Genomic DNA, 14,960 nt, shown 5'->3' with positions numbered 1-14,960 from the left:
CCCTCCCCCCTCTCCCTACTCCCCCTCCACTCCCCAAGACTCCCTGTAGCAGCTCTTCCTGAAGAAATGCTCACTTGACCAAGCCAGTGGTCCACGTAGAACCTGAAAGTCAGTCTCCTATAAACCACTCCTGTCCTGGATCTCAGCTCACAGGCAACCCTCAGAAAATTTTCCAACTTCCCCGGCTAAAATGTCATAGGCACACGTCTTAGGCCCTCCCAGCTTCCGGACTCTTTCCTCCCGAAGCCACATCGATGCCTGTAACTGTATTACTTTCCAGGTTACTTCTCCCTGTCTCCCCGCAGACTGTGGAAAACTCCACGTGGGCAGAGCTGGGTCGGTTTGGGGCACCGCGGCATTCACAGCACAATGCTCCGTGCTTGGCGCGTGTATAGTAGGTGCTCAGTCAACATTTGCTGAATACCTAAAATGGATCGTGGAGCTTCACAGATGTTGAGTTTGGATTTTCAAATCCCTCCGAGACAGAGCTCCGTGCAGTTGAACCTGGACGGGCTCCGGTCAGCACTTGCTTGCGATCCTGCCCCACCCTGCCCACTCCCCAGCTTGCCTGACTGGAGGGAGCCCCAGAGCCCTCCTCACTCTGCCCTAACCTCCATCTCTGCTTCTTTCCCCAGAAGAGGCGGAGGATGTGAGTGAGGAAGCCCCACTGAGGGACCGCTCCCACATCGAGAAAACTCTGATGCTGAATGAGGACAAGCCAGCTGATGACTTCTCTGGTAACCAGAGGCAGGAGCTGGGTGGGGCCGGGTGGGGAGGGGAGATCCCCGGGGCCAGTGGCCAGGCAGAACCTCTGAGTCTGTAGCTGAGGCCGGCAGACACCCCAGGGGAGGAGGAGAGCCCTGGAGTTGAAGGGAGGGGAGCGCTTCTCTTCGTGGAGAAGGCTCTGTGAGCAGCGTCCAAGCTGGAGGGCTCTGGGTTGGCAGGAAGGAGGAAAGGCGATCCAAACAGACGGACCAGTTGGGGATGCACATTTCAGAGCTGTGACCTGGGGATGGTTGTTGTTCAGTTGCTCAATTGTGTCCCACTCTTGGGGACCCCATGGACTGCAGCACGCCAGTGTCCCTTGTCCCTCACTGTCTCCTGAAGTCTGCTCAAGCTTGTGTTGATGGAGTCGGCGATGCCATCCAACTGTCTCACCCTCTGTCACCCCCTTCTCCTCCTGCCCTCAATCTTTCCCAGCATCAGGGTCATTTTGATGGTGCCAGCATGTGAGTTGTGGCCAGGGGAAGGTTGTTCATCACACTGGCTTCAATTTTCGTGTCTGGTATTCCATTTCACCCTCATAGTAACCCAAGGCTGTCAGCAGGGCTTTCTGTCTCCTAATCGAGGAGCCAGTGAGAGCTCAGGGCAAGGCCGGGGTCTGCTCTGGCAACAGCAGGAGACGGGCTGCTGACGGGCAGCTGGGGAGCCTGACCCTCACGGCTCCGAGTTCGTCCCTCCCTGCACCTCACCCCACAAGCCCTTTCTCCCTGGAGCCACATTTTCCCAAGAAGACACTTGGGATGTCTGAATCCTCCCAAGGGTACCAGGGATGCGGTGAAGGGTGCAGGGCTGGGGTGGTCATGCCTGCTTGCCTCTGATCCTAAGGCAGGTAGCGGTAGGGGGCAGAGAGAAAGAGCTGGAGTTCCCAGCACCTCGAGGTAGCCGCAGGCTGAGGTGGTGCTGTGAACTGTTGAGGGGAAGGACCAGAGGGCTAAATGGAAAAACAAAAGTGCTGTGGTGACTCTCAGGGGTGTGTGTAGGGGGAGTGCCTTCTAGATGGGGCCACAGCTGTGAAGCCCCTGCCTGACCTTAACCCTTCACCCTTCTCTGCCCCCAGCGGTGCTACAGCGGCTTCGAAAGATCTACCACTCGTCCATCAAGCCCCTGGAGCAGTCTTACAAATACAACGAGCTTCGGCAACACGAGATCACAGGTACCACCCGTTTCTCCACTGAGCCCTCGAGGTTGGGGGGGGGGGGGCGGAGACCTCAGTGACAAGGGCCAGCCTTTCCCAGCAGGTGTGCCCTTGATCTACACAGGGATTTACGTTTCCTCTGTGAGATTCTTGAGTGCAGTTTGGGTTTCCAAAAGATGCCAACTTCCCTTACTGCTGTGCTCCAAGCCCCCATGGGGCTCCTCATTCACTTACAGATTGAGTCTTCTCTCCCCTGTCCACTTCCCGTGGGTCTGGATTCTTTTAAAAATTGATTTTCAAAATCATTAAAAAAAATAAGATAAACTGGCAACCAAAAATATTTCTGTGCAAAATAGTATAAATTGAAAACATTTAAAAAATCCCTATCTTGATTTCCAGTCTCTCTGATTCCACTCTCAGAGACGCACGCGGCTACGGTTTCTCATCAGAGCTTCCAGACAGCACTCTGCTTTCATGCCCATGGGTGTCTTTTCCTCTGTTTTACAAAGATGGGATCACAGCACACAATTACTCTTTCTGGTCTTTGGGAGCCCACCACCTTAGATAGCATACCCTGTTGATGAACCACTGGGCGTTTGCCTCGTTCCCTTTTCAGAGTGTTACAGACACTGCTACAGTTGTTCCATATTTCACACAAGTTTATTTGTAGGATATGTTTTTTTTTTTTTTTAAATAATGCTGGAATTCAGCATTCTGATAGTTGTTGCCCAGTTGCCTTAGGTTGTCCTCTGTGTACCGCAGCAACAGGACAGAGTTCTCGTTGCTTCCCAGCAAGGCCACTTTAAAGTGTCTCTTGTCTTGGAAACCTGTTGACAATGACATCTAATTGCTATTATTGTTGTAGTTGTTGTTTTTTAAAGGGGCGGCAGAAAAATTCCTGTTTCACCTTTGATCACCTTTCTTTTTTAAAAATTTAATTTAATTAAAAATGTTATACTGGAATATAGTTGCTTTACAATGCTGTTAGTTTTTACTGTATAAGTGAATCAACAAAGTGAATCAGCCGTACATACACATAGATTCCCTCTTTTTTTGGATTTCCTGCCCATTTAGGTCTCCACAGAGCACTGAGTAGACATCTCTATACTATATAGTAGGTTCTCATTAGTTATCTATTTTAACATAGTTTATAGGCTTCCCAGGTGGCGCAGTGGTAAAGAATCCTCCTGCCTATGTAGGGGACACAGGAGACATGGGTTTGTTTCCTGTGTCAGAAAGATGCCTTGGAGGAGAAAATGGTAGCCCATTCCAGTAGTCTTGCCTGGAGAATTCCATGGACAGAGGAGCCTGGTGGGCTACAGTCCATGGGGTCACAAAGAGTTGGACAGGACTGAGGAACTGACCATGCACACATGCACACTGCACTAGTGTATATATGCCAATCCCAGTCTCCCAATACGACCCAGCCTGAGACGGGAATCTAATTTGCTTTTGAGCAGGGAGTGAAATTGCACGTCCCTTCCTGTGTTAGTTGGCTGTTTCTGCATCGTCTCCTGTGACGCTGTGCAGGGAGCAGAGTGTTGTAGGGCCTTCCTCATCCCTGCTTTACAGAAGGCAGACCAGAGGCCCAGAGAAACGCTGGGCTGCCCAGGCCACACAGGCTGGAATTAGGAGCTGTAACTTCCTCCATCTCCTCCTTGTTTGACCATTCCTTTGCAGGCTTCTCAGAATGTGCAGGCCAGAGATGGCAGGCAGGCGGCCCATGGGGATGGCACTCTGCAGAGAGGGCGTCCCCGGGGCCTGATCTCTCTGTTCAGGCGCCCCGCCTCTCCCCTCTTCTCTTGCCAGTGTCCAGGCTCTTCGGAGCCCAGGGTCATCCTCCTGTGACCTCCCTCCTGGGTGCCGCACCTGTAGCCTCCTGCATGTGCCAGTGCCGCCCCCTGCTGCAGGGAGCGGGAACAGCAGCTGGGAACACCGGCGAGGTGGTCTTGCAGGGGAGCTGGAAGGCCAGGTTCCCCTTAGTGGGGCCTGGGCCGGGGAAAAAGATGCTCCTTGTAGGATCTCTGTGGCTGTGACTGGGGATTCCTGCCACCCCCACCCCCCTCCCTCCTGTTCCTTCCTGCACCCCAGCCAGGGGTTGTTCTTCAGTCATTAAGTCATGTCTGACTCTTTTTGACTCCATGGACTGCTGCATGCCAGGCTTCCTTGTCCTTCACCATCTCCCGGAGTTTGCTCAAACTCATGTCCATTGAGTTGGTGATGCCACCCAACTGTCTCATCCTCACCCATCCCTTCTGCTCCTGCCCTCAATCTTTCCCAGCATCAGGGTGTTTTCCAGTGAGTTGACTGTTTGCATCAGGTGGCCAGAGTACTGGAGCTTCAGCTTCAACATCAGTTCTTCCAATGAATATTCGTCATTGATTTCCTTTAGGATTGACTGGTTTGATCTCACAACGAACTTTGGGAAATTCTTAAAGAGATAGGAATACCAGATGTGGTCTCACACGTGCATTCAAATATCTGGGAGGACACACAGCCTAAGCAGCTTGAGGACATGGACGGGAGACTCTTCTCTGTATACGTTTTTATACTTCTGATTTTTGAATCAAGAAATGAAATCAATTAACATTTTAAAAAATAACTGAAAGAAACAAAAAAAAAAAAACCACCACAGTGCCTCCTGTGTTGAGGCCTTGCCTGCCAGGTTCAGCGGGGCTAAGATGTCTGGAGAACTTTAGGTACTAAGCTGGTGATCCAGTGGTTAAGACTCCATGATTCCAATGCAGCAGGTGCGGGTTTGAGCCCTGATCTGGAAACTAAGATCCCACATGCCTCGCTGCAGGGCCAAAAAAAAAAAAGCTGTGCATGGCCAACTCTATGTGCCCTAAGGGCTGGAAGTCTGCAACAGGAGACTGTGAATCTCCCATGTGGAAAGCCTCTCACTGTCCCCTCCCCATCCCTGGGTTTTGAAAGCACTGGAAAATTCTGCTTTTTCTTCTCAGGGACCCACACTGGAGAGGCCCAGGCAGGGTGTTCTCCCCAACATGGGACAAGAACCCGAGAATTGCCGAGTCAGTGCTTGGTCTTGGACACTGGCAAACGCGTCATGGACTTTAGAGGCTGACATTTGAGACCGGCCCTGTTGCCCGGCTTGGGCTGAGCCTGAGGAGGGGTGTTGGGAGGTGCAGCTAAGCAGAGGGAGGTAGGGGGCAGGCAGCACCCGGGTCCAGACCATCCCAGAGGGTATAAACCTCTTCCATGACTTCTGTAACCAATCCAGGTAGCGGCGTTTTAGCCTCTCCTTGGTAACTGCTCTCTCCTGCCCCTCCTATGAATGGTGCGTTCCCAGATCTGAGCCTGAAGGTCTCCCCCAGTGTGAGGTCTGAGTCAGTGTTTGTTGACCTCAGTGGATCCCTCCCTCTCGGGGGCTGGTGTGCTGTGGGTCTGTGCGTGGTCCAAATGCTGGTGTGCCACAGTCCAAATGCTGTATTCTCTTGGGTGCTAACTGGGTCATCACACTAACATAGAACAAGACATGCTCCTGACCATGCCATGTTCTACGGTCCAGGGTAGAAACCCACAGCTCCTGATGGACTGTCTGAGGCACAAAGTGAAGAATCCTGTCCCTCCACAGTGAAGAGCTTTGAGTTCATGTCCATGTCTTGTCCCTGCTGCCCACAGATGGGGAGATCACATCCAAGCCGATGGTCTTGTTCCTGGGGCCATGGAGCGTTGGCAAATCCACCATGATCAACTACCTCCTTGGCTTGGAAAACACTCGCTACCAGCTCTACACAGGTAACAGTGTGACTGTCGTGTGTGCCTGTTGGCATTTCAATGTCACATGTAAAAAGCATTGTGAAAAAAATGAAACATTTAGGGGCTGTAGTGTATGGCACAAAGTACCAGGGAAGAGATCCTGTACCCACTAAACTTAAGCTGTAATGCCATGGGGAAAAACCTGGAGATCAGTGAGATATCTGTGATTCAATAAACAAAGATTTAAAGGGGTTACATTAGTTTAAAAAGAGATATATATATATATATATATATATATATATATGTAAAATCAGAAATGAGTTAAAAGTATTTGACTACACAGGAAATTTTATTTTTTTAAATTACAGTATAGCATTAATATAGGGTTTCCCTGGTGGCTCAGTGGTAAAGAATCCTCCTGCCAATGTAGGAGATTCAGGTTTGATCCCTGGTCCAGAAAAAGCCTTTGGAGAAGGAAACGGCAAGCCCCTCCAGTTTTCTTGCCTGGAGAACCCCATGGACAGAGGATCCTGGTCAGCTACAGTCCATGGGGTTGCAGAGTTGGACATGAATTAGTGATTGAACAGCAACAAATGTATGGCATAAGTGAAAGTGAAAGTCGCTCAGTTGTGTCTGACCCTTTGTGACCCCATGGACCATACAGTCCATGGAATTCTCTAGGCTAGAATACTGGAGTAGGTAGCCCCTCCCTTCTCCAGGGGATCTTCCCAACCCACGAATTGAACCCAGGTCTCCCGCATTGTGGGCAGATTCTTTACCAGCTGAGCCACAAGGAAAACCCAAGAATACTGGAGTGGGTAGCCTATTTCTTCTCCAGTGGATATTCCCGACCCAGCAATCGAACTGGGGTCTCCTGCATTGCAGGCAGATTCTTTACCAACTGAGCTATCAGAGAAGCCCAGTGTATGGCACAGGGAATATAGAAAACAACACTAGTAACTTCGTATGGTGACAGATGGTAACTGGACTTACTGTAGAGATCATTTCTTAATGTATGAAAATAATGGATCACATTGTTGTACACCTGAATCTAACACGATATCGTAAGTCAGTTACATTTCAATTAAAAAAATAGGATCTGGCAGATTAAAAAAAGAAAAACAAAAATATTCATACACATCTTCAATATAGTAATGAAAATTATGTGCAAGAAACTGGCAGTTATACCCATGTTCACAGCAGCGTTATTTGCTATGGCTAAGAGGTAGAAACAACCCAAATATCCATCAACTGATGATGGGTAAAAAACATGTGTTCATTCCATCTGTACAAGGGAATATTATTCAGCCTTGAAAAGGAATTAGTTTCTGACACATGCCACAACATGACTGAATCTTGAAGACATGCTAAGTGAAATAAGCTAGACATAAAACGGCAGATATCGTATGATTTCACTTATATGAGGTCCCTAGAGTCATCAAATTCATAGAGACAGAAAGTGCAGGAGAGGGAATTCCCTGGTTGTCAAATGGTTAGGACTCGGCACTTTTCCTGCTGGGGAACTAAGATCCTGCAAGCCAGGCGCCATGGCCAAAAAATCAAAATAAATAAACACTAAATTCCATTCCTCCACCACCCACCCCCAGTAGTCTCTCCTGTGCCTCCTTTTGTGTTGCTGTGATGTGAGATGCCTGTGTCCCTTCTAACCTGTGTGTGCAGGCGCCGAGCCCACCACCTCGGAGTTCACAGTCCTCATGCACGGGCCCAAGCTGAAGACCATCGAGGGCATCGTCATGGCTGCTGACAGCGCCCGGTCCTTCTCACCCCTCGAGAAGTTTGGCCAGAATTTCCTGGAGAAGCTGATCGGCATTGAGGTTCCCCACAAGCTCCTGGAGCGGGTCACATTTGTGGATACACCAGGCATCATTGAGAACCGCAAGCAGCAAGAAAGAGGTAATTTAACACTCATTTCTGAACAGCATGAGTTCTGTCTTAGGAAACTGTTCAAGGCAGAGGGTGGTAGGCAGACCGGGGGAGACCAGCGTTGGCCAAGACTTGGGGATGCATTCTTTGCTTCCGGCCTTTTCTTTGTCATCACTGTGGGGCCTCCTAGGTGTGGGTACCTCATCCTTTTACTTCCTTGAGGAATGGTCTGGTTTGGAGGCCGTCAGCATCTTGCTGGGGGGAGGGCTGGGCTTCTTGCCCGGAGCTCCTTGAGGTCCCTGCTGTGTCTTTGGGATGCACAAGCTGTCCAGGTGATCAAGGGCCTGGACTGATTGGATCCCTGTCCAGGTGCACTTGACCTCTGGCTAACGTGGGTCTGGGTTAAACCTGACCTTCAACTCATCCTGGTCCCAATATCTGCTTTGCCAGACCTGCTTCAACACAATCCTGTCTCAGACTTTCCAAAGCCCCGCTTGCCTTCAGGTGGCAGGGGAGTGCCACTGAATGTCACCATGACGCAGCGCCATCTGCAGAGATGAGTCATAACAGGGTGTTTGTCAGAATAGATGAACAGATGGTGGATCTCAGTTTATGGTTGTAACTCTCATTTTGTTATAACCAGATCCTATTTTATAGCTAATAATAATATTATTGCTAATAATTATAGTAATAAATTAACCTTTATTGCACTCTTCTAACGCACTGGATAATTTTCATGTGTTATTGGTTGATCATTGTAGAAACATTTCAAGACAGGTATCCCTACTCCTCCCATTTTGGAAATAAATTAAAGGAATTAGGATGTATTGAGCACCTACCCTGTGACTGGATGGAAGTTTTAGTTCAGTGCTTGCCTGTGTTTCTAGCAACATCATAATCTTTATATCACCTTAGGTGGTATTGTTCTTTTTGTCATTTTTCAACTAAAATGGTAAGGCTTAGAAGCATTTAATTTTCAGTTGGTTAGTGATGGAGCCCAAATTCTAGTCCAGGTCTCAATGGCAGGTCCACATTTATTTCCCGTAAGTGATGCACCCTCTCTTTTATTCCTTCTAATTCCCTGACTTATTTCCTTTAACATCTTTGCCACTGCCCCAGATCTTTTCAAGCAGTGGGAAAATCTCCATTTGGCAGAATTGTTTTGTTTTCCTGGAGCCTTGAATTCCACTGTGGATTAAAACAAGAATCAGGCCATTTTTGGGTTTTTTTTTTTTTTTTTTTTTTGCTGTACCACACAGTTTGCAGGATCTTAGTTCCCCAACCAGGGATTGAACCTGAGGCCTCAGCAGTGAAAGTGTGGAGTCCTAACCACTGGACCACAAGGACATTTCCCCAGGTCGTTCTTGGTTGAGGGCTGACAAGGAGCAGGAGATGTGTAATGAATTCTTTAAAAGTCTTCAGAAACCCAGAAAATCCCTGATGTTCTTAGTCCCTTCAAAGCCACAGAATGGTCTGGTTCCGGAAGGAGGGGCAGGGGGGCCTGGGGGTGGGTGGGGTCTGCCCAGCCTGACTTCTTGCTCCCTCTCCCCAAGGCTACCCCTTCAACGACGTGTGCCAGTGGTTCATCGACAGAGCGGACCTCATCTTCATCGTCTTCGACCCCACCAAGCTGGATGTGGGTCTGGAGCTGGAGATGCTCTTCCGCCAGCTGAAGGGGCGCGAGTCCCAGATAAGGATCATCCTGAACAAGGCCGACAACCTCGCCACGCAGATGCTCATGAGGGTGTACGGGGCCCTCTTCTGGAGCCTGGCCCCGCTCATCAACGTCACAGAGCCTCCACGGGTGTACGTCAGCTCCTTCTGGCCCTACGACTACAAGCCCGACACCCACCGGGACCTGTTTCTCAGGGAAGAGATCTCCCTCCTGGAGGACCTGAACCAGGTGATTGAGAACAGGCTGGAGAACAAGATCGCCTTCATCCGCCAGCACGCCATCCGGGTCCGCATTCACGCCCTCCTCGTGGACCGCTACTTGCAGACGTACAAAGAGAAGATGACCTTTTTCAGTGATGGGGAGCTGGTCTTTAAGGACATCGTGGAAGACCCTGATAAATTCTACATCTTCAAGACCATCCTGGCCAAGACCAATGTCAGCAAGTTTGACCTTCCCCACCGCGAGGCCTACAAGGACTTCTTTGGCATCAACCCCATCTCCAGTTTCAAGCTCCTGTCCCAGCAGTGCTCCTACATGGGAGGCTGCTTTCTGGATAAGATTGAACGGGCCATCACCCAGGAGCTCCCCAGCCTCCTGGGCAGCCTCGGGCTGGGGAAGAACCCAGGTGCTCTCAACTGTGACAAGACAGGGTGTGGCGAGACCCCAAAGAACCGTTATAAGAAACCCTAGGTGGCCATGTTGCCATTCTCGGGCTCCCGTCGTCTTTGGTGAATGAGCTTGTGTCCTGACTGTCCGAGAAGTCCTGGTTTATTAACCCTTTGAGCCACACTGGCAGCAACTGTTGCGCATTGGAGACGGGAGTTAATTGAGGCCAGTGGTGGGGGAAGGGGTGGGTCGAGTTGGGGAGTGGAAACTGTGAATTAGGGCCTGCTTGTCTTGTTGCTTCAAGTAGGGGCCTGATTGAGGCATGTCAGGCCACACCTGCTTTTCCAGGGTCCCCTCTCTTTGGTGGGTGGGGGGACAGAGAGCAGCTAAACTCTAGTGTAAACTGAATTAACAAGCATCACACAGGCTAAAAGCAGCTGAAGTTCCTTTTTTCCTGATCAGCTGAGAGGCTAGAGAAGACTTGAGTTCTGCAGGGCTGTCTGCTCCGTGCACGTGGCTGCCTTCCACACAGTCTTCTGTCTGTTCCCAGCCCTCGTCTGCCTCCTGAGCTTGGGTTGGCTTCACAGGAGACGATCTCTTGGGTCTCAATCAACCTGGGTGTTGCGCCTACCCCCGGGCCCTCTTCCCCGTTTCTTCAAGGGGCAGGGAATGGTTTGGGATACCAGGACACTGAGAGAGAACAAGCGCTCCCCAGGCCAGTTCTCTGGCACCTTCTAAGCCAGCCGGAAGCTCGGTCCCTTTCTCGGCCCCAGGAGGAGGGTGAATGTTCCACGTGTTCAGGTCATTTCCTTGTTGAAAGTGACTTCAGTGAGAGTCCCGGCAGGGCTCAGAGGGTTAATCGGTTTGCAGTGTGTCTTTGTCTATTGCATGTCTTGGAAAACTCAGACCCCAAAGGCTTTGGGTTTCAGAGGGGACAGTGGAGAGCTTGCTCCTGCTGTTGCCACAGCTTCTCCATGGAGACACTCGGCACAGGAGTCGTTTCTTCCTGGTTTTCATCACACGGCTTTTCCTTTCGCTTCTCCATTCCCTGATGCATCAATGCTCGAAACTCGGCATAATTTCTGGGGAGTCAGAAGCAGCACCAGCCACTCGGTGCCGCTGGCAACCCAGGCCTGACTGTCAGTTTCCCACCTGAACTTGATGCTGATGCCCACCGAGCGCATAGCAGGGGCGCCTGGCCTTCCAGTACCAATGAGTGTGAATGTGTGTGTGTTACGCTGTCCAAGAGAGATTAGGGAGATGACAGTTGCCCGAGGGCACAGAGGAGGAGCAAGCGGTGAGAGTCCTGCCTGCCTGGTATGCCCCCTCAGAGGGCAGGGGGGGGACGGAGGGGCGGGGCATGGAGGGGAGAACGTGGAGGGGACAAGCCTTTTGATAGAAGATGGGTGGGTGATGAATCTAAGTCTAGGGGACCCAGCCTGGCTGCCCCTTCCCCCCCAGCCCAGGGCCTCCTTCTGTCTGTCCTGGGAGTGAGCTGTCTTGGGGGACTTCCCCAAGAGGCCCCGCCGGCACCAGAGAGTCCCCCAGACCCAAGGGAAAGCCAAGACAAAGGCAGAGGGAGAAGTGCCTTGAGGGTCAGGCAGAGGAAACAAACTGGCACTTTGATGGCCACGTTAGACTCACATAGAGATCTGCAGTCTGGAATTCCTTGAGTTTCTTGGAATTATCAGCACTCTGGCACGTGCTGCCTCAGAGGCTGCTTCTTCTGGCTCCTTTGGAGGATCTAGAACCTCCCACAAGAAGACCAGAGGCCCCACCGCCTCCGGGACATGTTTCTAAGGACAGAGTCGACCAGAGAAGACAAGTCTGCAGGGGCATCCGAGGAGCCTGGTGACCACACCCGAGGAGCTGCTTCCTTCTCATTCAAAACCAGCCCTGGCCTCATCTCGCCATCCTTTACACTCTCAAGGGGCTACCCTCCCACCTTGCTCCTTAATGCCCCTCCGCCCCCTCGGCTACTTTGGGCATTTCTGTTTTCTCAGCGCAGAAGGGGAAGAAAAAGTGCAGAACTGGGCATTGTCGTAGCTGCTGAGGTCAGCACTGCTTTGGGAGCAGCAGCTGGAATGAGATGAACACATTCATACGGTATTTATATTTCTGGGGGTGCATGTGACATCATCAGTGATCTTTCCCCCCTTTTCTTTTCTCCATTCAGCTTCTTTTTCTCTTTCCTTTTCTTCCGCTGTTCACCCCTTGACTTCCCTTCTCTCTAACTTCCCGCAGGCTTGTCTACCAGCCAGGGCTTTGAGTGCTATTTGGTGTCCTGCTCTGTGGAGGTGGATTTCGAGCAGAATTCTGACTCTTTGGGTGGGGGTGGGGGGTTGTGGGGAACCGGGTGGGGAGTCAGGAATCCCCTAGGAGGAGTATCTGTGAACGTTTGTGCCTGAACAGTTGCTGTTTCTCTCCAAAGTGGAATCTTTCCAGTGCTCTTTCCATTCTGAGTTCATCAGGGAGAAACTCTCAATAAAGTTCCCATCTCTCTTTAACACCTCGTACTGTCTCGGTGCCTCCAACCTGTGTAATCTCTTTTTTAAAAATTTTAAAGAATTTTGGCTGTACCCTGTGGCATGTGAGTTATTAGTTCCCTGACCAGGGATCAAACGCACACCCTCTGCATTGGAAGGCAGAGTCTTAACCACTGGTCTGTCCCCAGTGTAAACTCTTTCTTCCTTTTATCGAGTAGAAGGGCTTCCCAGGTGGTCTAGTGGTAAAGAACCTGCCTGCCAATGCAGGAGACATAAGAGAACTGGGTTAGATCTTTGGGTCAGGAAGATCCCTTGGAGAAGGGCATGGCAATCCACTCCAGTATTCTTGCCTGGAGAATCCCCATGGACGGAGGAGTCTGGTGGGCTACAGTCCATGGGGTTGCAGAGTGGGACATGACTGAAACAACTTAGCAAGCACGCATGCATGTACTGATTTTAAGGAAGACAAATCTTTTTTAAGGGCATTTTTCGGTTTATAGAAAAACTGAGAGGAAGGCAGAGGTTTCCCACATGCTCCCCCACCCCCCCACCCCCGCCACAAGGCTTGCCCATTATCTACGCCCCCCTCAACAATACATATGTTACAACTGATGATCCTCATTGACACATCATAGTCACCCAGCTCTGAATCTGCTTATGGGGCAAGCAAATGGGCATTGAAGTCCCTTTTATGAGGATCAGCCAGAGCAACTTCATGGTCACGTTTAGGGAAAAGTACTGAATAAATTTGGGGTAACCATGGGACTGTAGTGATATCCAAGGTGGAGCTGAGACCACCTTTAAATTAAGTCTGCAGTCAGGATGGTAGGAAAATCAGAAGGGTGAAATACAGAAAGCAAAATCAAGGATCATTCTAAACACAGCCTGATGACATGAGGGACGCTGTGAATGGAGGGGGTGTCTACACCTGCGTGTATGCCTCCCCTGAATATTTGGGGGTTACAGGTAGCTGTATGGATAAGGGACACACAAACACTTGTGTGTAAAGTCTATGTGTGGGTGTAGCGACTCAGCAGATACACATGTGGGTCTGGGGTGGTGAAGTAATTGTATGAACAGTGTGAGGATTTCAGATCACAGGAGCATATGTGCAGGCAGATGTGTGTGTGGGGTGAACTGGGTGCCCAACCCAGGGTGGAGAACCAGGAAGATCTGGCCCAAGGAGGACATCGCAGCTGTCCCCAAGCTTTACATGTGTATCCCAAAGTCTGAGCCTTGAGACATTTCAAGCCAACTTCTCTTTCTCTCTCTCTCTTTTTTTTAAAAGCCAATTCCTCTTTCCGTGACATAAGCTCAAGCTTTCCTAGCCCAGAGAAACTTGAATTTTTCTTTAGAAGACCATAAAGGCAATAAAAAAAGAAACCTAAGAGAAACAGAAAAACGAGAGTAGAGCAATGCAGCAAAGGAGGATTGAACAGGTTCTGAAGGAATCGCTTGCACCAACCTCTTATCTGAAGGATGCAAAAGTGACACACATAAATGAACATATTCTGTGTCTGCCTCCACTGTGGGGCCTTTCTCTGGTTTACCGTGATGTCAGTGGGGAAGGGAAACAACTTCTAGAGCACTCGCTGTGCCAGGAACTGGGCTATAGACCTACAGACATTACCACTCTTAAGGTTACCTTAAGATAGTGCCTTAATTTTAACAGCTGTGTGCCGTGCCACATTGAGTACTTTATGTGCTTTATTTCTTTTCCTTTTTTCCCCTTTTCTTTTTTTTTGGGGGGGGGGGCTGCATTGTGTGGCTTGTGGGATCTTGGTTCCCCAACCCAAGCCACGGCAGTGAAAGCGCTGAGTCCTAAGCACCGGACCGCCAGGGAAATCCCTGCTTCATTTCATGTAATCTTCCAAATAACCCCATGGGAAAGAAGCCATCCAGCGCGGACAAGAGAACAGGCTCTGGAGTCAGTGCTTGGGATCCATCCTGGGCTCCACTACATACTAACTGGGCATCCGTGGGCAAATGTCTTAACTTTGTGCTTCAGTTTCCTTACCCATAAAATGGAGATGTTAATAGTTCTTCTCTCATGGGGTTGTTGAGAGGATTAAATGACTTAATGCAACATACTTGAAATAGTACAGAGCCCACAGGAAGTATTCAGTACATGTTATTACTATTATTAATCATACTTTACTGAAGAGGAGACTGATGGTCAGAGTGATTGGGACGATGGCATGTGTATTTGGGAGGGCTGGAATTCTATCTGAAGTCTGATTCACCATACAGGTCATGCTAGGTTACTTGCCCAGGGTCACATTTGGTGACACTGTTCTTTCTGATCCCTTTCCCTCCTCTTCATAAACTGTCTAAAATGTTTGGTCAGTACCTTGAAGCTTGTAAGTAATAAAATCTATCATTAGAAAGATTATTGAGGATTATTTCCTGAACAACAACAAAACATTAAAAGAAAAAAAATCACACCCTTAATTCCATTTCAGTTTGATCTCTACCATGATCATCTTGTAAAGTATTAATAGATTGGGCAGGTATATTTACTAACCTTAAATTCAAATCCAGCCTGGGGAAAATGCATATCCAGAGAAGTTAGGTCCAAGTTCACCCTGTTAAAAGATGACAAACCAAACTAAAAGGCCAATTTTCTATCCATCTCGCTGTTCTTTCAACTATTTTCTATCATACTGACTTG

At 49.6% G+C, this 14,960-nt stretch overlaps 1 protein-coding gene across 3 annotated transcripts in view; it reads left to right on the top strand.

Annotated features, from left to right (window-relative positions):
- The window catches only part of SRL (sarcalumenin), a 37,317-nt gene extending 25,007 nt beyond the window's left edge, over positions 1-12,310 (top strand). The window contains exons 1-6 of one of the 3 annotated variants that reach the window (XM_065924222.1): positions 43-518; positions 636-737; positions 1,841-1,936; positions 5,561-5,677; positions 7,319-7,552; positions 9,076-12,310. In XM_065924222.1, the coding sequence (XP_065780294.1) occupies positions 701-737; positions 1,841-1,936; positions 5,561-5,677; positions 7,319-7,552; positions 9,076-9,887 (1,296 nt within the window). In that variant the 5' untranslated portion in view covers positions 43-518; positions 636-700 and the 3' untranslated portion in view covers positions 9,888-12,310. Of the gene's footprint in view, positions 1-42; positions 519-635; positions 738-1,840; positions 1,937-5,560; positions 5,678-7,318; positions 7,553-9,075 lie in introns of those variants that run through there. The other 2 variants (XM_065924220.1, XM_065924223.1) reach the window with 2 other exon arrangements.
- The last annotated feature ends 2,650 nt before the right edge of the window (positions 12,311-14,960 follow it).

The sequence above is a fragment of the Muntiacus reevesi genome, chromosome 2, assembly GCF_963930625.1.
Source record: "Muntiacus reevesi chromosome 2, mMunRee1.1, whole genome shotgun sequence".
NCBI lineage: Eukaryota > Metazoa > Chordata > Mammalia > Artiodactyla > Cervidae > Muntiacus > Muntiacus reevesi.
The sequence above is the reverse complement of the archived record's forward strand: the minus strand, read 5'-3'. Positions and strand labels throughout refer to the sequence as shown.